Source organism: Saimiri boliviensis, chromosome 11 (genome assembly GCF_048565385.1).
Source record: "Saimiri boliviensis isolate mSaiBol1 chromosome 11, mSaiBol1.pri, whole genome shotgun sequence".
Taxonomy (NCBI): domain Eukaryota; kingdom Metazoa; phylum Chordata; class Mammalia; order Primates; family Cebidae; genus Saimiri; species Saimiri boliviensis.
The window spans coordinates 35,528,183-35,554,765 of record NC_133459.1 but is presented as its reverse complement, the minus strand read 5'-3'; the positions used below and the strand labels follow the sequence as shown (position 1 = coordinate 35,554,765).

Sequence of the window (26,583 nt, the reverse complement as noted above, 5' to 3'; positions counted from 1 at the left end):
TCATCTCTGCTTTCTCGATCCCAGATCTCTTCCCTGTGGATTTTAGAGCCTCTAACCAGTTTGTGGTCATTTCCTTTGAAGATCACTGTCTTGGTTTGAAACCTTTCTTTGGAATTTCCTATATGAGGGATCTTCCCACTTCATGAAAATAAAATTCTTTCCACATGAGTACTGGTAATCAATGTATAATAGATTCCAGCTTCCAGAAGGGAAACAGAAAAGAGACGTCACAACATCACACTTAATTGCACTTTAAAAAACAAAACAAAATTCCAGTGGACTTGTCTCTCCTTCCAGGTCTGTCCTCTCAGCATCTTAAAACTTCCCCCACAAACCTAGAGAAAATGTCCCCCAGCCAGGGTCTCTCAACTTCTCAAGCTTCTACAAACGTAGATATCCTCAACTGGAACTCACGCAGCGAACAAAAACTGCCTTCAGTAGTCAGGACTCCTCTTCCTCAGAAGGCAGTGGGGAACTTGAAGCAATCATTTTTTCCCTGTCATATATGTATTTGTATATTTAAAGACAAAAATCTAAAAAAAATTATATAACACATTGTTCTCTCTGAGGGATAAGATGTTGGAGTACATTCCCTTTCAGACTGTATTCTTCTATACTGTCTGAATATTTTATAAAGCATGTCTTCTGCTGTTTTTTTTCCATTTTAAGGTTTTTTATTATACACAAAATTCAATACCATGTTCTCAGTTTTTAAAATTTATATAATGCATATAGAGCATTAGGCCTTCCTGAAATTCCTTCTGCTATTTTGATGCCCCTCCCCAGAGGTAAACACTGATATTTTTGATAGAGAGGCCTTTTCAGACCCTTTAGCATGCATTTGCGTATGAGTACACAGAAAGCACTGAATAGTTATTTCTTCGGGAATCTATTTATGTAAGTGTGGTCATGTTGTTCTGATTTTCTGTTGCCTTTATTACATTGCTTTTAATATTTTTATTGCTTAGGTCTTCAACAATATGTGTTGAAGATCTGTCCCCTTTGGGACATCTCAAGTATCTCTTCTCTTTTAAAGGCCACATAATATTTCACAGTACAGTCGTGGCGTCATTTATTCAATCATTCCTCTATTGAAGGACATTTGGGTGGTTTCCAGTTTCTTTGAGATTACAAACAGCACGTTGACAAACACCCTTATGTGCTTCTCTTTATGCCCATGTAAGTGTTTTCTCTGGGGTGGATATAATGAGTCGCAGAATTGCGAGGCTGAAGGGCACATGCACTTTTAATTTTAAGAGATGCTGGTGAATTACCTTTATAACCAGAAAAGGGCACTGACAATAAAGAATAAGAAGAAACGTGGCTCGATCTCCCCTGCCCGGCCTCCCAGCCGAACCATGAGGATATTGACGCTGAGGCTGCTGGCACAGCCGTGTTTGCTAAACCACTACCTGCTGGGGCGTGGATGCCCCTTGCTTCCCAGGCTGACTGTCCCTCTCCTACTATGGCAGGTTCAGCCCTTATGAATGGTATGACGCTCACCCCTGCAACCCTGGCTCCGAGGTGGTGGAAAATAACTTCACTCTGCTGAACAGTTTCTGGTTTGGAATGGGATCACTGATGCAGCAAGGTATGCGTCCTCTCCCAGGGCCTCCCCGTCCAGGGTCTCCTTTCCCCAAGGGGTCTTCAGCCTCTTTGGCATCAGCAGAGCTAGCCCACACCTCCAGGGGCAGCCTCAGACCCTGATGACCCAGCAGAATGTTGGAGACACCGAGATACCCAGGTGTATGCCCTTGGCCCAGACCCCCAACCTCCACCTCCACTCTGGCTGGAGCTGGCTCAGGGTCTGAAGCTAAGAAAACCACCCAGCTCACGGCATGCGGGAAACATTCCCCCACCTCCTGCTCCAGCTGAGGTGGACGTAGAGCACCCTGCTGGCTGCGGCTGACCCCACCCATGGCCTCATCACCACACAATCCAGCTGTGCAAATTGGGCTTGTGGATGGAAGGAAACCAAAGGCAGGGAGGCTGGGTGGGAGACCACTGCAGGAATGGGGTGATGAGACCTGAGCCAGGTGGTGGCCCTGGGAGTGGAGGGCAGAAATGGACTAAGAGAGCTTGAGGATACGCTGTGCATGGGACTCCATGGCTGCTTGGCTGTGAGGCGCCTGGGAGCAGGAAGGATCATGGCTGAGTTGAGGACTTCAGCCTGAGTGCATCAAAGATGAGGTACACAAAAGGATGCAACTTCCCAGCTGTCACCGAACAAAGATGATGGACAAAAAAGCAAGGTGAGGCTCCCTGGCGACAGTTGGGATGCAGTTCTCTGGATAGAAGGCCAATGTGATTTGGAAAGATCTGCAGCTACTCAAATATCTCAGAAAGCAAGTCACCTGCTCCAGCTGCTGGGAGTGAGATGCAGAGATGGCAGGGAGCAGGAGAACAGGTACAGGGAGAGGGGACCACCAGCCAGGAGAGACCCCCGGGGAGGACACCACACCCCAGTCCTGCTGGCCACAAGTTATGTGCTCATTGCCTCTGCCAGTGGAGTCCCATGTCCAGAGCCTCTTAAGTTAGGGAGTGCAGACAAGTCTCTGCCTTTTAGAGTCTCACTGAGGGACCTACCTAGGGGGCAGGCAGAAAGGGGCTTCAAGGGACAGAGAAAATGTCCTTGTCCCTCAGCCATCTGCGTGTAACCTACACAAACCCTGGTCCTCAGTAGATCTCCATCAGCAAATGCCCAATGAATGAGTGAATGGTGTCATCCCAGTGTGTCCTGGGCACTCACTACATGCCAGGCTCTGTGCTGGGCACTTGAATGAAGGAGGAGAGGAAAAAAGCAAATCTTTCCCACATGCGAGAAACCTCTCCACAATGGCAGAAGCCAGGGCAGGGACTTGGGCAGAGGTCTGGCGGGCCTGGCAGAACTCACCAATCAAGCAACCGAAATAAGGTACTCTCCCTCTGGGAGCAGCTCAAAACCTGGTTTGGAGCAACCTGGTTTGGAGTGGCCGATTGAGGAGGGGACATGGAGCCTCAGTGGTCCCCAGCAGCTAGGAAGTGACAGGCAGCTTCCAAGGGAAGTGTCTCAGTGTGTCCTTGCTATTAATGAGTGTCTTGGAGCCTCACCTTGCTTTTTTGTCCATCATCTTTGTTCGGTGACAGTTGCGGAAGACCTGGAAGCCCCTCAATGCAGTAATAACTTCTCTTCTTCCACCTCCTGCTGCTATTCAAAGCACTGGCCCCTGATGTATCCTCCGTGTGGTTTTGATTAGGAGGGAGAAAAATACTTATGTATTTGAAAAACTCTCCCTTGAGTGACTTCTTTGAGAAAAAAATAATCATCCATATCAAAGCAGACGCTTTTCAGATTGCAGGTCCAAATATTCTGGAAAGTTCAGGAGTCACTTGCAATTTAAATCTCTTGAAAGCCGCCTAGTTAATTACTTCAGTTAGAAGGTGTCATCTCAATGGCTCTCCATACCTAAGGTTGGGGAAGAAAAGTGATATATTTCGGCAAAGAGCTTCAAAAAGTGTTGGTTTTTTTTTTCCCCTCCTGCAAAGCACCGCATAGCAATCATGTATTTGTATACCATTTGTATTTCCAAAGCAATTTCTTCTCCAATTATATCATTGCAGCACCCGCAGTATTTATGCGAGGCTGGGACGGAGGAAGGACAATTCTTCATGTTTGGCAGAGTCCCAGAGAGGGGAAGTATCAGGCATAAGACCACACAGAGAGTTGAGAGCAGGATTCACTCAAGAATCCAGGGGTTCTGACTCCCAGGTGTTCTTAAGCTGGGACTACGTAAGTGGTCCACGGTCAGGCATCTGAGGTTTTGATGAGCCTGTGAAATGTGAATGTATGTGTTGTTCTAGAAGAGTGATTCTTAAATTTCAGCCTGCATCAGAATCATCTGGAGAGCTTACTCAAAACATATTGCTGGGTCCCACCCTGGGAAATTCAGTGAGTGCTGGGGTGGGGCCCAAGAATGTGCATTTCTATCAAGTTTCCAGGTGATGATGTTGCTGCTGGTCGGGGACAACACTTTTGAGAACCACTGGTCTTGGGAAAGGGGCTTAGCTTTCACTAGCGTATCAGAGGAATCCCTGACCCAAGGGACTTGAGCAGCGCTGGCCTGGATGCTGTACGACACTGCCTATCTCCTCTCTTCGCCAGGGTCTGAGCTGATGCCCAAAGCCCTGTCCACGCGCATCATTGGTGGCATCTGGTGGTTCTTCACGCTCATCATCATCTCCTCTTACACGGCCAACCTGGCTGCCTTCCTGACTGTGGAGCGCATGGAATCACCCATTGACTCTGCTGATGACCTGGCCAAGCAAACCAAAATCGAGTATGGGGCTGTCAAGGACGGGGCCACCATGACCTTCTTCAAGGTGAGGCCCTCTCCCTCCTATTGCAGCACCGTGAGCTGATCCTCTCCGGACCCTTTACCAAGCAGAAGAGGAAAGGGAGTCTCTGTCCTTCCCTAATCACATGTGGCTAATGGGTCAGAAGCCCCCAGGGCTCAGCCCGCCTTGTTAGGACTAGTTGACTTTGGGGAGCTGCGGTGATGTGGGTCAAATGGGTTGGCCTCAGCACAAACCCTAGAAGTTTCTGTGCCCGAGATGAGCAATGTCAATGTGTTATGATCCCTTAAGTCATCAGAGGAAGACAGGTGGAGACAGGGGCCTGGAGAAGCGGGAAGGAGGGGAGGAGTGGCCCAGACACACAGGCTTGGGGCCAGGGGGCTCCCTGCCCTTGGCTTCAGGGCTCAGTGCCATCCATCTCGAGGAAGCCAGCCTGAGGTTGGGGAAACAGCAGCAGGGCCAAATCTTGAGAGGAAGGGAGGAGGCTTAGACCATGAACAAGTGTTTACAGACATTACTGAGCATGTTACACTCTAAGAATGCTGGTGTCAGCAGATAAAGTCCCTGTCACCTGCCCAAGCGACTGCTCTAATGGGTGTCTGGCCATGATTTCATTGCTCCTCCTGCTCTGTGAAGTGTTGGCCCAGTGCCCTAATGTTTTCCACTTTCTACTGGAGTCGCTGAGGGCTTAGGAGACTCTGGCTGGCCCCGAGAACCAGAAGCTACAAAGGTTCTCCCAGAAATTAAAGTCATCATAACACTAGCTACTGCCACTGATATCCCATAGTGGGCCAGGCACTGTGCTAAATGCTAAGCCTCATTTAACCTTCGAGACAAACCCTGAGAGGCTGGGACTCATATTATTTCCACTTTGCATGTGTAGGAACTGAGTCCCGGAGCAGCAAAATGGTTTGTCCAGGGACTCCCAGCTGGAGGAGCCAGGTGTGACTCAGGCCCGCCTTCTTGAAACCCCTTTTCGAGGCCATTGGTTCTTAGACGTGCGTGTGGATTCAGATCACCTGGAGGACTTGTGATAACACAGCTTGCGGGCCCCACACTCTGAGTTTCTGATTCTAGATCATCTAGACCATCTAGGTCTAGATGGAGTTGAGAATGTGCATTTCTAAAAGGTTTCAGAGCGACGCTGCTGCTGCTGGCCCAGGCTCCATGCTTGGAGAACCACTGCTCTAATTATTTCTCCGAAATGATTAGGATTTGGGAACTCTGTGGCTGCAGGCCCACTTATTTATATGTTAGTCTGTTAATCAACTGCTCTCAATCAACCTGGGATGGAAGCCTGGGGTATTTTCCTTTCCTCTGGGCTCTGATTCCCCATCACCCAGCCCCTGCCTCCTCCTAAGCTAAGACTCTAAGTGATAGGTGGAGCCTTCGGTGGAGCCTCAGTGAAGAGAGAAGGAAGGGGTTGGGTGGGAAAGACTTCTACCTACTGGGCACTGCAACCCCCAGCACTCTCTCCCCTCCCCGCTGCCCAGACCCCACCATGTCCCTCCTGAGGTTGAAAACAGCTTTTTAGTGAAGAGACAGTGAGTGAGGAAGGGAGCTTCCCTCTTGGATGTTGCTAAGACGGATGTTGGTTGACTTGCCTAAGAGGCCACTACTGTGGATTTAGAGTGAGGGGAAGATAAGAGTGTTGTCATGGGACTCTGTTTCTGCCTGTGAGTGAGTAGGTGAGGATGTGTATACATGCATGGCTTCACATGTGCATGTAGCAGTATAGGATATGTGGGAATGTGTGTGTGTGTGCACACGTGTGACTGTGCACAACTCTGCCTGTGTGGGGACATGTGTGGATTTGTGTTGGGACATGTGTCTGCATCTATATGTATGTGGGCTTGAACATATGTGTGATGCATCTCTGTGATCTGGACACATGCCTATGAATGTGTACAAGTGTGTACCAGAGGGTCTACATGTGTATGTGTGCAGAGAAAAGACATGTGTCTGTCTGCTCGAATATCCTCATGGGTGTGCCTAGATAAGTGGAAGGCAGATGGGCCTGTGTGTGTAATGGCCCGTGCTGGCATGTGTGTCTACATGTGTGTGTATACTAGCCTTTGTGTGTGTATGCTTGTGTGTTGGCCTATGCATGCATGAATCTGTGTGTGTGTGTGTGTGTGTGTGTGTGTATAATGGCCTGTGCATACATATGTATCTGTGTGTGTGTATAATGATCCATGCATATATATATGTCTGCATGCATGTGTGTGTAATGACCCATGCATGCATTTGTGTCTCTGTGTGTGGCTGGGCTGTGTTTGTGTATAATGGTCCATGCATGCATATGTATATGTGTGTGTGTGTGTGTGTGTGTGTGTGTGTGTGTGTATAATGTACTGTGTATGTATGTGTGTCTGCATGTGTGTGTATGTGTGTGCACACAAGCCTGCCTGCTCGTGCCTGTCCCCAGGCTGTGGCCCAGCCCTTTGACTGTGCCAGAGCATCTCTCATGCATAACACATGAGCCCATCTCTAAGCAGGGCTCCCGATCAAAGGGAAACAGCATAAATAAGCCTGGCGCAGGCTCATTGCCGCTGATTGGATGTCCTTGCCTCCCTCCATGCTAAGATGCTCAGATTGGCTTCCAAGAGCCTAGTCCCAGCTCCCCACCAAGCTCCTGCCCCCAGCATCAAGCAGCACCTCCCACACCCTCCTGTGCTCTCGCCCACCTTCCCTGCACATGGCACAGCAAGGAGGGCAGAGGAGAGACACAAATGCTGTCACCTAGCTGGGATGCCAGGGTTCATGGACTCATGCTCACAGAGGTCTGTGGGTCAGAAACAACAGCTCCACACCCCCTGCATCACCGACTCCACTTCCTTGCTCTCCCAATGGTCAATTCATTCCTCTTTATGCCTGGCCACATTGTCTCCTGCCTTAATTCTAGTGAAGCTCTCCTTGGCCCAGGCTCCCTGTCATCAGCAGCAGTAATGGGACTGTTACTTCCAGAAGAAGAGCCTAAATGTAGATACAATAACCACCCCCTTCATCAGATGAGCTAGAAGCATTACGTCCATCCTTAAGGACCCTGGACAAATCGATCCCCTGCCTTCCCACCCCTCTGTCCTCTGTAGTTGGACTTCCTAGTTAGACCTTCCCCCCAGCCAGACGACAGCCTCATGATTAGCACAGAATGTTTGCAGGTTAGAGCTAGAAGGAGGCCTGAGATTAACCTAGAGAAACAGGCCCAGCCCATCATCACACAGCAGATCAGTGGTGGAGCTGAGTACAGGGTCAGACATTCTGTCTTCACACCCAGTGCCTCTCCCACATTCACTCCAGGGTCTTCTGGAGAGGTGGTCCTCCCCTGCCTGTGAGGGTATATGGCAAGGCTGTACCACTGTTGAACAGGAGGCAGGTCCAGGAGGAGCCGCCAGATATCTAGGAGACATTGGCAGAGTCAACAATAAGAGTAACACTTAATGAACATTTATTTTGTGCCAGGCACCATTCCAAGCACTTTACCTGTATTCACTTACAACATCCTCGGGAACAGCCCTGAAAGCCTTGGATGACATCGTGTGTTGTCTCCATTTGACACATGATAAAAGGAAGGCCCAGAGAGGCTAACTGACTTGCCTAACGTCCCACAGCTAGAGAAATGCAGAGCTGGGATTTGAACCCAAGCATCCCGGGTCTAGTGCCTATGCTCTTAGTAGCTGTGTTCATATGGTTTCTCTAAGGGCCCAGCCACAGTCCTCAGGAGGCAGCTGGGGAAAAGTGAAGCCACAGTCAGCTGACCACATACCCAGCCCTGCACAGTCCTGGCACATCGTAGTTGCTCTAATAATACATGTTGAGTGGATGCCCTTGGTGAATGAAAGGATGGGATTTAAAGATGGCGGCAGCCAAGTGGCACAAATCCAGGAGACAAGGTCAAGGATAGGAACCGAGCAGGCAGCCTGTCTCGAAGGCCCGAAGTGCAGGACGAATGAACTTGATTTCTGTGGTTAGTATGGTCCTGGTTAGGCCGCACACCGTCCTAAAGAACGCCGTGACTGAGAGTAGAACTCACAAGGGAGGGAACCTGTTTCTGTCCAAAGACGGCATCAGCAGGAGTGGGACGCCGGGCTCTCTGGGGGCCCTCGATCCCTCGCTCCCACCCTGCAGCCCCATCATTCCAAAGGAAATTTCATTTGAAGAGTTGTCAGGGAGCAGCAGACATCACAAACAGAGTCTCCTGTGTTGTCCTCCCTCCGCCTTGGAAGATAAAAATTAATTAGGAGATGAAAAAGGAGGCCTTTGAAAGCACTGTTTGGCTGTAAAAATATGTAGGCAAAATGTAAAGCAGAGCGTTGGGAAAGCGTGTTCTTTGCAGGGAGGGCCGCACAGCTTTGAAGAAAGAAGACGTCGGAAGACAGCTTCTCCAAGCACTCAGACCTTTTTCAGTGCTGGGGGTGGGGGAGCATATACCAGGTGAGAGGGAAAGCAGCTTAGGAAAGGAGTGGGAGTGGGGTGGGGGGGCTGAGAATGCCAGGTCCCCTGGGTCCCTGTGCATTGGCGGTCCGTCCTCCTTGCACAGCTTGGGTCCTGGCATCTGACCTAGGCATGCTCTCAGAGCGGTCACTGGCCCACCAGCTGCCTCCAGCTATATGACAGACCCTTCCCTGAGCTGGAGGGTCTAGGAAGATGCTCCCCAAACTCAGCTTCCAACTTCTCCTGACCCATCTGCTGGCCTCTCTCACACAGAGCCTTAGCCCTGCCTTCAAGCAGAAGCAGGTAGGGGGATCAAAATGTAACTCCCAGGCAGAATTCAGTGTGGTTTTGCCTGTTGGCATCAAGTTATATCAGTTTTAAGTCAGACAGACCAGGATTTGAGTCTGGGGTGATGTCTCTGCTGGTGACCCTTAGGCAAGTCACTTCACGTCTCTGGGCTTCCATTTGTTGGAAGTGTTCCATTTGGATACTTATTTTCACCATGCAGCAATTGGCAAGAGGGCTCGGGAGCTCCTGTTTGTACAGTGGTTGGTCCGGAACCAGGCATACAGGAGCGCTTAGGTCTAAGGCTTTCTTTTCTGCACGGCAGTCCAGTGGGCTGAACAGAAGCCAGGGAAGCAGGCTGGACCCTTTCCTCTTGTCCCGAAATTCCCTCCTGGGGCAGATTACTTAACTGGAGCACACTGGAGGTGACCAGCTAATGGGAACCCACCTTATGGAGTTACTGAGATGACGAAATGGGAGAATTCATGTATTCAGCTCACAGCATTACCTGGCACAAAGTAGGCATGCAGCGAATGCTAACTTTTTACTGTTTATTGTTGCAAACTGGTGACACACAGGTCTGTGCAGCCCATACACATAATTTGGAGGGGACACACATCGCTTATTTATATATGTATTTTAAAAAAAAATCAATTGCAGCAATTCTCAGGAGCTGAGAGGCAATGTTTATCTCCAGTTTACAGACTCCCACCCAGCCTTCTTTAGTTATTTCAGTACCTGCCGGGCCCCTGTCCGCATTTGAGTTTCTACCTCTTTAAGTGCCATAGCAACTTAGCACTATAGAGAAATCCCCAGTTTCGAGGCGAGAAAACTGGGCCTTATGGAGAATTAAGAAGCCTTAAAGGGAAAGAGTAACAGGCCAGGAAACCACCCTGTATTGGCTGTTCCAAATGATTCCATTAATTGATTTGGGTGACTAGCCCTGAAACAATCCTTATTAAGGTTCCCACCAGAGCTGGGACAGGCAAGATGACACAGGAGCTGTAGGTATGTGGGACTTCGTTCCCTGGGGTGACGACGATAGCTCAGGCCAGTGATGGGAACTCAGGCCTGTGATGGGAACTCTTCCAGAGATGGGAGAGAGGGATCTGAGAGTCCGTGAGTCTACTTATACATGTATATATAGACTTATATACATTCTCTTGTACAGAAATGTTAAATTCTCAAGATTAAGCGGAACCTTAGGAGCAGGCTCTGTGTTAAAGACTTCACATGCCTTTTCTTGCTGAATGTTCACAATAACCCTAAGAAGCAGGTACTCTTACAACACCCATTTCACAGATACGGAAAGTAAGGCTCAGAGAGGTGACATCGCTTGCCTGTGGTCACAGAATGTGCTGGCATTTGAGCCCAGGCTGGTGTGACACCACCAGAGTGCAGTGGAGCTGACCCCTCTCACTACCTCCACCCCAGCCTGCAGCCCCCTCAAGCAAGCCTCAGGCATGTCCAGCTATCAGGGGATGCTGCTGGGATGGGGTGAGCTAGTCTGTTCTCACCAGGGAACCTGTAACAGCGGGCAGAGGTAGTGTATTCAAAGAGGACTTTGTCCCCACAGAAATGACCCAAGAGAAATGAGTAACTGCTCAAGTCCATTATCCAGTGAGGCCAAACACTCCACACTCAGAGATAAGAAAGCCAATCAATATAGAAAAAGGTGTCCTTTTCCGTATGGAAAACACCCAAGGTCTTGTATGTAGTCCTATTGCTACTGCCTCTCTCCACACATTCCCTGAAATTCAGCTCCTTTTGGAATTGCAATATATATATATATATATATATATATATAATACATACACATCCTCTTGTACAGAAATGTTAAATTCTCAAGATTAAGTATCTTCAGTCAGGGAAGATCAATTTGCTTCTTTGAGGAGGCTGGAATTGAAAGTCGTGAGCCTGAAATTTACTTTCTTGCCAATTTTGCTGATAAAAAAAAGCATCTCTATTCTGGCACACTGCCCTGTATTGGTTGTTTCAGATGATTCCATTAATTGATTTGGGTGACTAGCCCTGAAACAATCCCTATTAAGGTTCCCACCAGGGCTGGGACAGGCAAGATGACATAGGAACTTGGTATGTGGGACTTCGTTCCCTGGGGTGGGGACAATAGCTCAGGCCAGTGATGGGAACTCAGGCCAGAGATGGGAGAGAAAGATCTGAGAGTCTATGAAGGGCCCTGGTTTTATCTATCCCTGCTTAGATGTGCCAGAAGGGAACTTCTCAGGGTTGTGTCCCAGAATCACTGAACTACTCAAGGACAGAAGGACAGAACTTAAGGGAAAGCAGAGACCATGAGCAGATGGAGTTGAGAATGGGGGCCCCAAGACAGAAGACAAGGACAGTGGGGGACCACTGTAGGAAAGCAGATTTCAGATCCATCTCCCTAAAGGTGATGGAGGTAATAAATTAGTTGGTACTGGAGCCAGGAGGCTCCAGAGCCAGGAATCTCTTAAAATCAATATCACAGCCAGTTTCATGCCTTGTTTTCATCTCCCATCTTCATCTATGGTGTTGTGTTACTGGAAAAAGCATATGGTTTGGTGTCAGGCAGGCCTGTGTATAGGAGGAATAAAGTGTTGGGGTATGGGGAGGATATAAGGAGGAGTTTAGAGAAAGAGAAGTTCTTATCCCATTCTGAGACAGAAGGAGTGGGTGGGGCTTCCTGAGTGATTCATTGTCAAGTTATTTTTCTCAGGACTTGTAATTTTTTGGATGGATGACTGGCAGAGTGGGTGACATGGAATAGTGAGTGGGTAAGATGGATGAGGAGGAGAAAGGGATAGATGGTTGGAGGATGGATAGGTAGGTAAGAGAACAGACGGATGGATGGATAGTTGGATAGATGGATAAGTGGATGGATAGATAAGTAATAGGTAGATACTCAGATTAGTTGAATGAACTAGTGTGTAGATGGTGTGTGGGTGATAGCATGATCACATAACATTAGTGGATGGGTGGGTGAGTGGTTGGATGGATGGATGGATGGATGGATGGATGGATGAATGGATGGATGGATGGATGGATGGATGGATGAATGGGTTGATGAATGGGTGGGTGAATGGATGGATGGATGGATGGATGGATGGATGGATGGATGGATGGATGAATGGATGGGTGAATGGATGGGCAAATGGATGGATGGATGAATGGATGGATGAAAGGATGGGTGGATGGATGGATGGATGGGTGGGTGAAAGGATGGGTGAAAGGATGGGTGGATGGATGGATGGATGGGTGGGTGGATGGATGGAAAGATAGATTAGATGGACAGATGCTTTAGGAGGTCTGATTGCTTCATCTGTCTTTAGTTCCCCCCTTTAGTAGAAGAGGGAGAATTGGGAAAGCGGAAGAGACAAGGATGGAAAGGAGCTGAAGAGCTGCAATCACTAGAGGGAGAAAAGTATTTAGGTTCCAATAACCAGGATGGTAGAGTATCGGGAACATGTATATCTGGCAAAGCAGGGATGATTGGACTAGGATAATTTGATTAGAGGAATAGCTGGAATTGATGATTATCTGAAAAGGCAACTATATTGAAAACGGAAGTCACTTACGTGAGTATGTGGTTAAGAGGGTGTATACGTTATCTATTGCTGCATACCAAATTACTCGAAATTTCATGTCTCAAAACAACATTTGCTATCTCACAGCTTGTGGGTCAGGAATCCAGGCAGTTTTGCTGCATCCTCTGGCTCAGGGTCCCTTGTGGGGCTGCAGACAAGGTGTTGGCTACTGCTGCAGTCATTTCAAGGCATGTTTTCCGAGCTCACTGCATGCTTGTTGGCAGAACTCGGCTCCCCCCGGGTGACTGAACCAAGGGCTTCCATTTTTCACTGATAGCTGGCCAGAGGCTGCCCTCTGTTTCTTGCCCCGGGAATCTCTCCATAGGGCAACTCATAACATGGCAGCCAGCTTCCATCAGAGTGAGATGAGCCAGAGAGAGTACCAGTCCCAGTCTCTTGTAACCTAATTTTGGACATGACATCCCATCACTTTTGTAGGGAGTTAAAAGTGAGTCACATTCAAGAAGAGGGGGCTACGCAAAGGTGTGAATGCCAGAGATGGTGATCACTAGGAGTCATCTGGAAGCTTTCTACAACAGGAGAATCTAGGGAGGCAGCATAGCAGAGTGAGAATGGAACAGAGGAAGTAAAAGAAGTTGGAAGTGGGAGAATCTGCTTATCAGAAATTTTCTAGAAAATACGTATATGGGGAGGTGGAAAAGCTGAACATCAGGAAAATTTTTAAGGGCTAGAGTATGGAGGGGGGCACAGCCTGGGTCACAGGAAGCACTGAGGTGGAAGAATAGCTGGGGAGGTGGGAGAACAAGAGAGCACAAAAGGCTTGGAGGCAGGGAGTGCAGAGGTAAGGGAGTCCTGTGGAGCTGGAGTCGCTGGAGAGCAGCGATTGCTAAAAGGGCAGGCTGAGGACCAGGAGGGGCTGGGAGAGGCCACTGAGAGCTGCAGGCATCTGGCCCCTTTCATGCCTTTGGCTTTGAGGAAGGTAAATTTGTAGGTAGGGGAGTGGCTGCTTATCTGTGAAGGTGCCTCCACCCCTGTGCCCAAAGGAGGCATCACTGGCACTTGGTTTCTTCCCATCCCCCTGCCCATGCCCAGCCCTGTGCCAGCACGTTCAAGTGCACCCATGCCATCAGGCACACTGGAGCTGGGCCGGGTGCCAGTCAGACAGGCTGACATCACAGACAGGCACAGCTAGACTTGGAACCAGCTGGGCCCAGTGGGGCCTACAGAGCCACCTGTTCTCCTGAGATCAGCCAGGGCAGGGCAGATCCCTGCTGGGAGCAGGCAGTTGGCAAAGCACTAAGTTCTCAAGAAATCTCATGAATGCCATACGTCCTGACCTGCACAGTCTCCCAGGCAGCAAGAGACACTCACCCATTGCCCTCCTCTCTCCTGGCCCCAGTGACCTCTCTGTGTCTCCCCAGGGCAGGCATAGCCTTCCACCCACTGAATCCAGTCTTAGGGATTCTGGTTCTGTCCATGCAACCGTGTCCAGCCCAGGACTCTACAGCCCTGGGCTCTGGTGCAGCTGAAGGGGGCTTGCAGACCACCCCCTCCGACTCCCCTTACTTTTCTCCCCCTCAGCAGTTCTCACCCCACTCCTTCCTCACAGTAATGAAGCGGAACTTGTTTCAGGCAAAATCTTCCCCTGAAATAGAACATAGAAGAGGCCTCCTTTAGCTGAAGCGAAAGGGGAGACCTGGGACCCACTCACCTTTGCCCTGATGGGCAGCCGTCTCTCCCCCTCCACCTTCATAGTGGTTTCTGTGAGTGGGCAGCTGAGGGGTTAAGGGCATGGACTCTGGAGCCAGATGGCCTAAGTTTGAAGCCTGGCTTATCTACATCGTGCCTGGGTAAACTTAGGCAAGTGACTTAGCTGTGCCTCGATCTTTTTATCTATCCAGTGGGGCTCATGATGGTGCCTGCCTCCTGTGATCGCTGTGAAGAATCAACGAGTTAATGCAGGTAGAGCTCTTAGAACAAAGGCCGAATATGCTAACTTTTCATAAATTTTAGAGAAAGAAAATATATGTATAAAAAGTCAGACAGGCACAGCTAGACTTGGAACCAGCTGGGCTCAGTGGGGCCTGCAGAGCCACCTGTTCCCCTGGGATCAGCCAGGGCAGGGGAGGCGGGGGGAGGCGGAGGCAGGCGGATCATCTGAGGTCAGAAGTTCGAGACCAGCATGACCAACATGGTGAAAGCCCGTCTCTACTAAAAAAAAAATAAAAATAAAAAATTATCCAGGTGTGGTGGCACATACCTGTAGTCCCAGCTACTCGGGAGGCTGAGGCAGGAGAATCTCTTGAACTCGGGAGGTGAAGGTTGCAGTGAGCCGAGATTGTGCCATTTCGCTCCAGCCTGGGTGACAAAGCGAGACTGTGCCTCAAAAAACTCATGCCATGGTCAGGGTTTCCAGGAAGCAGGCCTGAATCTGCATTTCCGCTTTATCACTGGCCAGCTGTGTGTTTGGGGACCTCTGCTCCCAGGGCCTCAGTTTCTACCTGTGAGCCCTGTGTAGCACTCCCTTTCTCTGAAGATCATAGACAGAGTTCGAGGCCCCACCATATGTTGAGCAGGGTATGCGGTGCTTGGTCTCTGATGGGCCCAGTAACGGTATGTGCATCACCTCTTCCCTCGCGGCCCAGAAATCCAAGATCTCCACCTTCGAGAAGATGTGGGCCTTCATGAGCAGCAAGCCCTCGGCGCTGGTGAAGAACAATGAGGAGGGCATCCAGAGGGCCCTGACGGCGGACTACGCGCTGCTCATGGAGTCCACGACCATCGAGTACGTCACACAGAGGAACTGCAACCTCACCCAGATTGGGGGCCTCATCGACTCCAAGGGCTACGGCATTGGCACGCCCATGGGTGAGCGAGGAGCTTCAGGCGGGAGGGGCAGGGGTGTGGGGAGAGGGTGGACTCCACCCCCAGGTCCAATCGTGATCCCTCTGGCAGCTCATTCCATGGGGCTGATAAAGGGGACATTTTCTTAGCCCAGAAGCAGAGGGACAGAGCCGCATGCCTTGTGAGGGTGGCCCTGGTCTGAGCAATGAGAGCTGGGACAGACGCAAGGTTCGGGGCCAGTTCCCAGAGGCTATTCCTGCCTTCCCTCTCCCACTCCTGCTGATGCAGCTCAGGGGCACTGGGTCTTCGGGAAGCCCATAGGGACTGATTCACAATGGGCATGACCACCTGCCAAAACGGGACATTTCCACCCACCCAGATACCATGTGTTCATTTAAAGGGGAGACCCACAGGGATAGGGCCCCCCATTTTTATGAGCTGATCCAGAGGGCCGGTGGTGGTGGCCTGAACAAGGTGGTGGCAGGGCCAAACACAGCATGGGTTACTCGCCACTGACGGCCAGGGGTCCCTTCTCCCTGCCCAGGCTCCCCATACCGGGACAAGATCACCATCGCCATCCTGCAGCTTCAGGAGGAGGACAAGCTGCACATCATGAAGGAGAAATGGTGGCGGGGCAGCGGGTGTCCTGAGGAGGAAAACAAAGAGGCCAGCGCCCTGGGGGTCCAGAAGATCGGGGGTATCTTCATTGTCCTGGCCGCTGGGCTGGTCCTCTCTGTGCTGGTGGCCGTGGGCGAGTTTGTGTACAAGCTCCGCAAAACAGCAGAGAGAGAGCAGGTAAGCCTCAGAGCATGGGCCTACACAGGACAGGGAAGGAGATTTGCGCCGATTTCACCCCTCTATGTGCCAGGCTCACAGTGGTGTCTCATCTCAGCCTCATAACAGCCCACCCGGCATCCAGTCTGTCAGCAAGCCCCACCCTCTACCTCTGTCCTGACCTAACACATTCTTCCATCGCTAGGATGCCCCACCCCAGGCCAAGCCCCATCACACCCTGCTGGATTATGCCACAGCCTTCAAACTGACCTTCCAGCCTCCAAGCTTCCCCAACACCATCCACAATTCACACAGCAGCCAGCGCCTTGTTTAAAACTTGATTCAAACCATATCATTTTCCTGCATAAAACCCTCCAGGGTAATTGTGGAAGGCGGGTGTTGGTTGCATAGGGGTTCATTATACCGTTCTCTCTACTTTTGCATATATTTGGAAATTTCCATAATCAAAAGTTTAAAAAAGAAAAGTTAACAGGGTTGGCCCAGGCATATAGACAGCAGAACGAGGCTCAAACCTTCTGATTAATTCAAGCCTGGTTGGACAGTAGTTCTGGATCCCAGTCGCAAATTAGAATCACGGGGAGAAAGTTTTCAAGTGCTAATGCTCTGGCCTCACTCCCAGAGACTCTGTTTTAATTGGTCTGTGGTGGAGCCGACATTGTGCTTTTAGGAAAGCCTACAGGATGATTTAAATGTGTCTGAGTTGAGGGTCGCTGGGCTGGGGGAAGCACAAGTCACGGAGAAATTCAAGGAGACTGCAGTTAAATTATATATAGAGGGGCACGTTATAAACAAGCAACCTACATATCCATAAAAAATGAAATGGAATCCTCTATAACCCCAAAGCCAAGCCTTCGTCAACAAAGAGGAGGGGGAAAGATAATACTGGATGTTGGAATTTGCAAGGGTGTAAGGGAAGGAACACTGTCCAGCATTGCTGAGGGGAGTCTGTGCAGGTACTTTTCTGGAATGCAACTTTACAGCGTGTTCAGAGTCTTCCACAGTATCCATACATTTGGCCAGTCAATTTCCACTCTTAGAAATGAACCCTGTTTAAGTGGTCAAAGATAAGTGCAGTTTTATTTACAGGAAAATTTGCTAAAGTGTAAATTGTAACAATAAAAGACGGGAAGGAGGAGTAAACACCTAAATCTCTAACCAACAGAGAATGGTTCTCTGTTGGTACAAAACTACGATACATCCAAAAAGAACAACAACCAGATTCTCTGGAAATTTCCATTGCAGTTAAAAGGAGCTCCTGATTCCACCAAAAAGCCTAAAGGCTCCATCTACTCACGTCTCTGTCCACCTTCTTCTCTCCCTCTCCTCCCCTACTCTGCTCCACACACACTGGCCTCCTGTTCAGTCCTGAACACACCAAGCACATTCCTGCCTCAGGCCCTTTGCACATGCTACTCCTAGAATGCTCCTTCCCGAGAGTGTGTGTTCTTGACATCTCCTGGTCATTCTTATTTCAGCTCCAATGTTACTTCCTCAAGTAGCCTTCCTTACCAACCTGCTCCCATTCCCACTCTTTCTCTGTCCCATTTCACTGTGGGATTCTCTTCCTAATGGCTATGACTGTCTGAAATTATTTATTTGTTCATGTGTTTATTATCTGTTCCATCCCGTCATTAGACCGCAAGCTCCCTGAGTGGGCTGTGACCTTATCGGTCTTCTTCACTGCTCTATGCCTAACACCTGGAACAGTGCCTGGCACATAGTAGGGTCACATTAAGTATTTGAGGAATGAAGAGAAGGAGGTGAGGAGGGATGACGTTCTGTATGTAGTAGGTGAGGAAAGGGAAGCCTGGAGGGGTCACAGCTGGTAGGAGGCAGAGCCAGAATTTAAAGCCTAGTCCCCAACCCTTGCATGTATGTGATCCTGGTGCTAGTGCCCTGGTCTCACTGGGTAAGTTGAGGTATCAGCAGACCCCACTGTCTTCTGTGCAAGCTGCAGGACAACCTCTGGAAGCCACCATCATCAGATGCCTGCGGGAAACACTACACTCCTGCTGTCCCTCTTGGCTGTGTGCAGGGACCCAGGCCAGAAGGAGGTCACTGCCACCCAACAGCCCTACAGAGACCTGCCTCCCAGTTTCCCACCTTGAGAAACACGTGCCGGACTTCCCTAAGTGGGAAGATGCTGATTCTTCCCCTTAGTTGGAAGCCCTTCTGGGAGAAAGTTTATCCATATATTCATCAAATGTGTCTTGAATCCTGACCCTGAGCCAATAGCGCTTTGGTCGGGGCTCAGGGGGTGGGCTCATGGGGATGAAACTGGCTGGTTCCTTTCTCCAAGTCTAGTGAAGAAAATGGCATGGGAAAACCAGAGCTCCTGAGACTTTAATGCGCATGCCAATCAGAGCCTCATCTGCTCAGCTGTAAATGAGGTTAAGATGATGATGCCTGCCACAGCTACCTTAGTCTCCAAACAGGAATGTCAGGTGTTGTAGACTGCTGCACAAACTGATCATCCTGCAGCTGGCAGAGGGGTGGGTCGGGTGAAGGTGTGAGAAAGACAGGTAGCCTTAGCACAGACTCTGGGAGAAAGGGAAGGAGCTGGCGGGAATTGCAGGACCGGGCATCACTTTCTGCCCCTTTTCCTACCCCTCTTCTCCACCGTCTTTCAGCGTTCCTTCTGCAGCACTGTGGCCGATGAGATCCGTTTCTCCCTCACCTGCCAGCGTCGAGTCAAGCACAAGCCGCAGCCTCCCATGATGGTCAAGACTGACGCCGTCATCAACATGCACACATTCAATGACCGCCGGCTTCCCGGCAAGGACAGCATGGCCTGCAGCACATCCTTAGCCCCTGTGTTCCCCTAGGCACAGCTGGGATGGGGACCGCAGGCCTAGGGGCTGGGCAGAAGAAAGCAAAGGAGATTGGAAGGAATGTCCCCTATCCCCACACTGGGCTTGGGGACCAGAGCTGCCACCTGCCTGTTGGGCCAGCAGCCTCCTGCCCTTACCTGCCAGGAAGCCAGCAAGCTCTCGGGCCAGCTGCTTGGGCTTCATCCTCCTCAGTTCTTCTGTGGGTCTCTAAAGCTGCCAGCCGAGACAGCCAAGGCCAAAGGAAGCACATGCCTCTCTCGGGCCAAACTCACCCGCCCACTCAGCTCTCCTCCAGAGTCAGAAGTTTCTGCCACGGCCCCACAGAGGCCACAGAAAATGGAAGACAGCTCTTACATTGCCATTCCTTCCCCAAGAGCCCAGGCCTCTTAGAGCTTGACCATGAGTCCAGAGACACGAGCCTTTGGCGCCTTAAGGATGGCTTCTGGCATGGCTGCCAATGGGAGCTCATAGTGGGGAATCCCCCTCCCATATGCCCGGGCAGAAGGAAGACCTCATCCCTTTTGGGCTGTTCACGTGGTCATGATCTTCTGGACTTGGTCCCACTTCTGGCAGCCCCTGTTTTGGCAGCGTTGAAGACAGAGCCACACAAGGGGAAAGAGGAGTTTGGGGTATGGCAGAGAAGAGAACGCACAAATAGAGGCCGCCATTTTGGATTCTTACGGACCATGACCCAGTGGCTTCCACTCCTCTGGGAGGGCTCTAGGAATACAAGTCGGGGAGTGGCCACAAAAATTCTTCCCCGCTTTCTGGCCAGAAGAGAGAGCCCCCCTTCCCCCTGCCCGCCAAATCTCTCACAAAGGATGCCCAAGGACTCAGCCGATATTTGAAGCCCAGCAGAGGAAAAGCAGATTCCATAGAAGCCCCACCAGCTCTTGAGCCACTGGCTCTCACTTTGCTGGTTGGCAAGCTGTTGTCTAAACCCTGGTGCGTTTGGAAACCCCGGTTCTTTGCCATCTTCTCATCAACAACTCCCCATTCCTGGCTGGTTGACCTTGGCCTCCCTCTGTCCTCTCAAAAGGAGAAGAGTTGACTGAAGTGAAAGTCAAGTTGCCCCTCCTCAAAAAAGGAGTCAGTGTTCTACTACACAGACTAACTCTGGGCTAGGTGGGGGAAATCAGAAGGGACCAAAAGAACTTCTGGTCTCCTGGACTTACCAAACCTAGAGATGCTCCCCAGAAAAAGAAAGTTTCCAGGGACATAATATCCTAGCTGGCAGAGGCCCCAAGGGTGAGGAAGAAGAGGCCGCCTCCTGGAGAATTAACCAAAGACCCCACACAGAGACACGAGGCCATCCTGGCCCATTGTCTGTTGTCCAGAGTAGCTGCGACCTTGTGGGGCTTGGGGGAGAGAGCAGAGAAGGAGCAGCAGGTGGGGTACCAGCCAGGGGGTAGACCAGATGATCTGTGAGTTCCAGCTCGCTGTGATGAATGCTCTAGAGGTCTGTGACTTTAAGAGTCTTGGAAAGAATGAGACAGGAAGGATTAGGAAAAAAGTGTCCTTAAAGAGAACACGATGGGCCAACAGATTTGCCATGGCCAAGGATGGAGGGCAGTCTTTGAACAGGGGAAGGAGGTTCTGGAGATTCTGGATGAGAATTGGGGGACACCAGCCACTCCCCTCCCACCTCTGTCCTGTGTGGTTGGGAAGCCTGGTTAGGAGCGCTGCATTTGGATCTCAAGGCTTTTCTCATCCGGGTGAAGGTTAATCTCTAGCAAAGCAGGAGACTACAGTGGGTTCATGTGATAAACACTGTCTCTCCTCCAGACTGTGAGCTGCAGGACCAAACCAGCAGGTTCCCAGAATCTCAGCAGCTCCAACTGGCTGTGTACATTGGACAAGGGAGAGGAAGGCTAGACAGACACCATAGCCCCATGCATGTAATGTTAGGAAAAGCCATGCTGTCATAAGCTTCAGGGTGCAGAGGGCGTGTGCATGTGTGTCTGTGTCTTCGTGTTTGTATGTGTGAGCTTCGGGGGCTGGGGCGAAGGACAGATCTGGACACATAACACAGTCCAGGGCATGCAATAGTAGGTGAATCCTTGGAGATCTGATGCGTGCATATGCGTGTATGTGAGTGAATTGTGTATGTGTATGTGTATGACAGTGAACTGGGGACAAGGGAGACAAATCTGGGTGAGTAGCAGGGCCCCATATATGTAAAAACAGGAGAAACCATGTCATCATGGGGCCCTGGTGAGTATGGGTATGTAAGCACGCATGCACACGTGTGCATGCTGGTGCGTGTGTGTGCACGTGTACACTGAATGGCATAGGATGGGGGACAGGATCCTACCTGCAGCTAGCCAAATACGTATAAAAGGAGAAGCCATGTCACCAAGGGGTCCATGTGTGAGTATATGTGGACACGTATGTGCAGGCCTATGTGCCAGTGGGGAGCAGAGGGAAGGCCAGGACCAGAGTGTTGTGTGACATGGATCAGTGCATGCTGTAGACAAGAAGCCATGTGGGGTTGAAGTTTCCCCGTGTGTGTGTGGGACACATACGTATGTTCCAGGTCACAATAGAAGCAGAGACGGACAATCAGGAAGGCCGGGCACCAGGGTCTGTTTGCACTTATGTCATGGGAGAGATTGTTTTTCACAGAGATTCACTGAAGTTGCATGGGCACTCTTGCCAGGAGACGGGCTAAGTGGGGGTGTGACTCTTCAGGGGCTCATGCTGCTGATGCCTTTGCTGTAGACGTCATGTCCTGTTTGAAGGAAAACTTTTTTTTGTAATTCCCAGGTAATTCTAATGAAGGTATTTGCCAGTTTTCTCTCAGCAAACACAATCATGAGCCGCCGTCTTACTTTGTCCAGTACGTTTCATAGCATGCGCATCATTCACGCTCTTGTCTCACATGTGTTGTGTGCGTGATGCCACATGAGCATGTTATGTCCTTCTGAGGCTATGCATATATGTGGATTATGACAGGAGGAGGAAGTGGTGAGAATTTTTATAAACGAGCAAAGAATAGTGGACAAATAGAGGCAGCACGATTCAGTTAGAGAAACCCCCGCAAAAGGGACTGACTGGTCTTCAGGCTCCTGTGTGGAGTAGGAGGGCACGCTGCCTCACCGCCTCTTCCATGCAAGCCTTACATCCTCCCGACGTTCGGGTGTTGTCAGCGTGGCTGATGTTCGGCTTCTGGCTGACATCCTGCGTTTGTCCTAGTGTTCAAAGTGCAGTGGGGACCACTGCTGCCCAAGTATGAGCTTTGTTTCTCCCGGGGACTGAGAGTGCTGCTACATCTGTGAGGTGGGACGGAGTGGGGAGGTGTTGCCAGTGAGGCAGGTCATGTGTTTTCTAAGTTTAGGTCTGTCCTGCCAGTGGGCATGGAGCTGAGCTGGGGTAGGCGCATGCGTGTGTGTGTGTATTTGTGTGTATGCACGTGTAGTGCGTATGCACACCTGCGGGGACTGACGGGTAATGGGAAGCATGAAAGCTGGTTTGGATGGAGCAGAAGATGGAACATGCCTGAGCAGATGCTGAACTGTCCCTGCCTGGTGCCACATGCCAGCCCTGAACAGAAGAATGCCCCCCATCCCCAAATGCCAGTGCCTCCTTTCCACCTGCTCCAGCTGGCCAAGTTGAGGGGCAGTGGTGAGAAGACACGGACCCTCACCACCACTGCTCTGGGGCTTAAGGACAGTGAGCCCTCCCAATTGTTCTCCCCTGTCCTGCTGCTGGTTTCTCTGCCCTGGACAGAAGAAAATCCTGAAAGCGTTGTCAGTGTTCAATTGGCCCCATGCTGCAAGAGTCTCTCAAGAGGGGAGACTTGGCCAATGTGCTGGACTTTGGGTGTCTGAGGGATGGGAGGGCCACCCCCTCCTCACAGCCAAGACTACCTAAGCTGGAAGCACAATCTGGCTCCACCCCAAACCCCTGCTATGCCCCAGGCCTTGGAAGATGGGATCCTGGCCCAGGCCGGGGAAAAGGGCCAAACGGGTTAGAACTTGCTCCCTCTCCACCAGGCATGTGCTCACCAAGAATAATCAAAAGCTCCCTTTCTGCCTGCTTTTCCAGGGGATACTGGGTAGGGGGGTGGGTCACAGCTCCTGCCTCATCACTCAGCATGAAGTTGGTCCCTCCCTGAGCCATTCCCAGCTACATGCACAAACATCTGAAAGTAGGCTGGCCTCTGTGGCTCACATCTGAAATGGCCCTGTGTGGACATCCAGCTGCAAAGGGGTTAGAGGTTTGAACGAGCAGCTGCATGGGCTTAACATCTGGGATGGGCCCAGCCCCATGGACAGACACAAGAAATGGGCCCAACTCTGTGGGCAGTTCTCTGGATTAGTCAAATCTGGAAGTCGCAGGTCAGGTGGACACATCTGGAAAGGGCCTGGTTGATCGCTGCCACGGAAGGGCCGTGCCTTCTGTCCCCGTGGCAGTTTAAATCAGGCCCTCCCTTCCATCTTGGATTTGCCCTGGAGTTAAAATTTCAGAGCTAAGGTCTGAAGTCACAAAACTTTGAGGTAGAAGGTTAATGTTCTGTACAATATATATATGAATGTAAAAATATATATATATATATACTGTATATATATATATATATATATATATATGCACAGTGTATATATGACCTGTAGCCCATGTGTATACAACCCCTCCCCGCACGTCTGCACACGGAGTGTACATAACCCAGCCAGCATGGGTGGGGACCAGGTGAGAGATAGGGGCTGCAGCAGCAAAGTCCGGGACAGAGGTGGCAGAGAGCCCCTCGGGGTGGGGAAGGCCCTCCACACATCAGAGCTCCAGACCCTGAAGAAGAGGGCAGAGCTACATGGTGCTGCCAGGTGGGTCCTGCACAGCCAAGACCTCCTGTGGGAGGGGCAGGAGTGGCCAAGGGACCTCATCTCCATCCGAGCCTGTCTGAGGCAGGAAAGCAATGTTACGCTAGCACTGGGCCCCTGTGCCCATATTACATTCTAGTTCTGGGGCAATTCATTGGGAGCAGAAGGGCTGGGAAAGGGGTGGAGGGCGCTTTGCAACCCTGTTCTCACACCTGCCTGCAGACTCCAAGTAGGTTTCAGGCTCCACCTAGAATACCCTAGAAGGTGCGGTTATTCTAGGTAGCAAAAGCCTCTGCCTCTGATGCTCACCCACATGCAGAAGCGGTTACAACTCGTACACAGCACAGCTCACAGCTAGGGAAAGCACTTGTTAAAGAGAAAGCCCCCAGGGCATTGCCAGCACACCAATACAGTGTTCCCAGGCCCCTTATTGGTCCTGTCCTCCTGCCTTCTAGAACAGTGGCCCTCAAATCATCTCCCAGATTGTCTCCATTTTATGGATCGAAACTCTGAGGTTTCCAGACGTGAAGAAGCAGTCATAGCCTCAGCAAAATGCCAGCCAAGGGCTTGCCTCGCCTCAGACAACCTCCCCAACCCCATCTGATCCAGAGGCCAGCAGTCAGGGAGCAACCTCAGAGCCAGAGAGGTGAAAGACGAGAGGCAAGAAGGTAGCTCCTATCCCAGCACAGCCCGGGCTCCATCTGTCTGCCCTTCTCTCCCCTGCAGGGAGGTTGGCAGAATGCCGCCTCCACAGAAGGCTGCAGACCTCTGTCCCTGGCTCACCCAGACGGGTCGTTCTCCAGTTCCAGTCCTTTAGCCCCTTTCGCGGGTCTGAGCATCTCTGGAGCGTGCAGAGGAGGAGATCTGGAGCGGGCTTCCGTGTAGTCAGCAGCCTGCCCCAGCTTCAGCCTCTGGCTTCAGACTGGTCTGCACTGAATTCTGGGTCTGCCTCTGGGGCCCTGACCAAGCACGCCTGACTCCAGCCCCATGAGGAGATCCCGTCTTGGTTCCATAGTGATCATGGGCCCTCTTACCACTGTGCGTCAAGCCCCCAGCCCATCTCTGCCTGGACTGGCTTCCTGGTTGGGCCTCCCATGGTAAGGACCTCAGTTCCTAGGCTCTGGGCTGAGCCCCCAGGCAGCACCATGGGCCTCTGAGACCCTGGACCTGTCCCACCACCCAGACCAGAGTGCCTGGACACCCCCCACTCCCACTCAACATGGTTCCCACACACTGGTCTCTGGGCCATTCAGGGGATGCCCTTTGTGGACATGCAGAATTTCTATGAATATAGTTTTTTGTAAACATTTTGTAACAATTTGGGTTTCATAGTAACTGTGTTACTTGCCAATCATTCTAGGCTGATGTAAATAAATTTCCAAACAAATCCGATTATTTTCCTTTTTAAGACACTGTGATATATCAAAGTACACAGTTTGCTGTATGAAGTAATATGGTTTTAAATTTTAAATAAAGAAATGTTTCTAGAAAACAGGGCTCCTTCGAGGTGTGTTTTCTGTTTCTCTTCTCTCCATAGAACCAGAAGGTGCTGGACAATGAACTCTTACCATCTTCCCTCAGGGATGACTGTGTCCTGGGCAAGAGTCCCTGGTGCCCAGCACGTGGATGGGTCCGGTCAGGCTCCTGGTTCAGACACTGAGAGCGTAGTGTCTGTCCTTGAGACCGTCTGACCTCTGTCTTCCCTTCCCTTGGCAACATCCCTCCCAAGTCATCTCCATCCACACACTCCCTTGGGAGCTGCCACATACTTGCTCACATGGCCCTGTCCCTTTGGTCACAGCTGGTGAGGACAGGTGGACACCTTATCCCAGCTGGGTCAGAGTCTTGCCTGAGCCTTTTCAAACTGGAAAGGAGAAAGCTCTATGTCAGCTGTCCTCTGGAGACGGAAACTGCACATATAATCAGAGTTCAGGACGGGAGGTTTCAAGCAGGAAGGGATTCAATAGGGAGGTTTATAAAACCAGTGGAAGAGATGAGGGAGCCTGGCCAACTGGAGCCTCCAGGAATGGCTCCCAGAATAATACAGAGCTGATACCCAGCACATGACCACCTCTGAGCCTGGTGCCAGAGCTGGGAAGGAAAGACGCACCCCAGAACTGCAATCCAGGGCCCAGGAAGTCTCTGCATCAAGACAGTGGGGCCCCCACCACCCCATATCATAGTCTCCTCGGCACCCAGGAAGTTGGAGCAAGTAGTGGACTGAAGCTGCTGAAAAACCTCATATTCCTATGACAGAAACAGCCCGAAGGGGAGCAGGAAGGTGGCCTCTGCCTCACCTCTGCCTCCAGCTCTCATGCAAACAGATTTAATTGATAGAGTCCTCTTTCCATCCAGAGCCCTCCATGTTCTCCTATGACATCAACTTAAAAATAGCTCATAGTTATTGAACACTTTCCACGTGGCAGGTGCTAGGCTAAGCTCGTTAAACATGTGATCTATGTTGAATGAGAGATGTCCCTCACACCCTGACAATTCTCAGGTCCTGACTCTCCAGGACCTTTCAGTCCAAATGTCCACCACCCTTGACACAGGCTTAAGTGTCCCAGGCCTAATTCCCAGGAAAGTGGCTATGATTGCCCCAGCTTGGGTCACGTGGCCACTTGTGGTCCAATTAGCTGTGGCTCGAGGAAGTGAGGAAGCAGAAGGGCTGGGAAAGGGGGGGGGGCACTCCCCAGGCCT

At 50.8% G+C, this 26,583-nt stretch overlaps 1 protein-coding gene across 1 annotated transcript in view; it reads left to right on the top strand.

Moving 5' to 3' along the window:
• The window catches only part of GRIK3 (glutamate ionotropic receptor kainate type subunit 3), a 236,410-nt gene extending 211,030 nt beyond the window's left edge, over nt 1-25,380 (top strand). Inside the window, exons 12-16 of the mRNA XM_003937493.4 lie at nt 1,473-1,591; nt 4,142-4,359; nt 15,242-15,464; nt 15,985-16,235; nt 18,866-25,380. Of these exons, the coding sequence (XP_003937542.1) occupies nt 1,473-1,591; nt 4,142-4,359; nt 15,242-15,464; nt 15,985-16,235; nt 18,866-19,060 (1,006 nt within the window). The 3' untranslated portion in view covers nt 19,061-25,380. The remainder of the gene's footprint in view (nt 1-1,472; nt 1,592-4,141; nt 4,360-15,241; nt 15,465-15,984; nt 16,236-18,865) is intronic.
• The last annotated feature ends 1,203 nt before the right edge of the window (nt 25,381-26,583 follow it).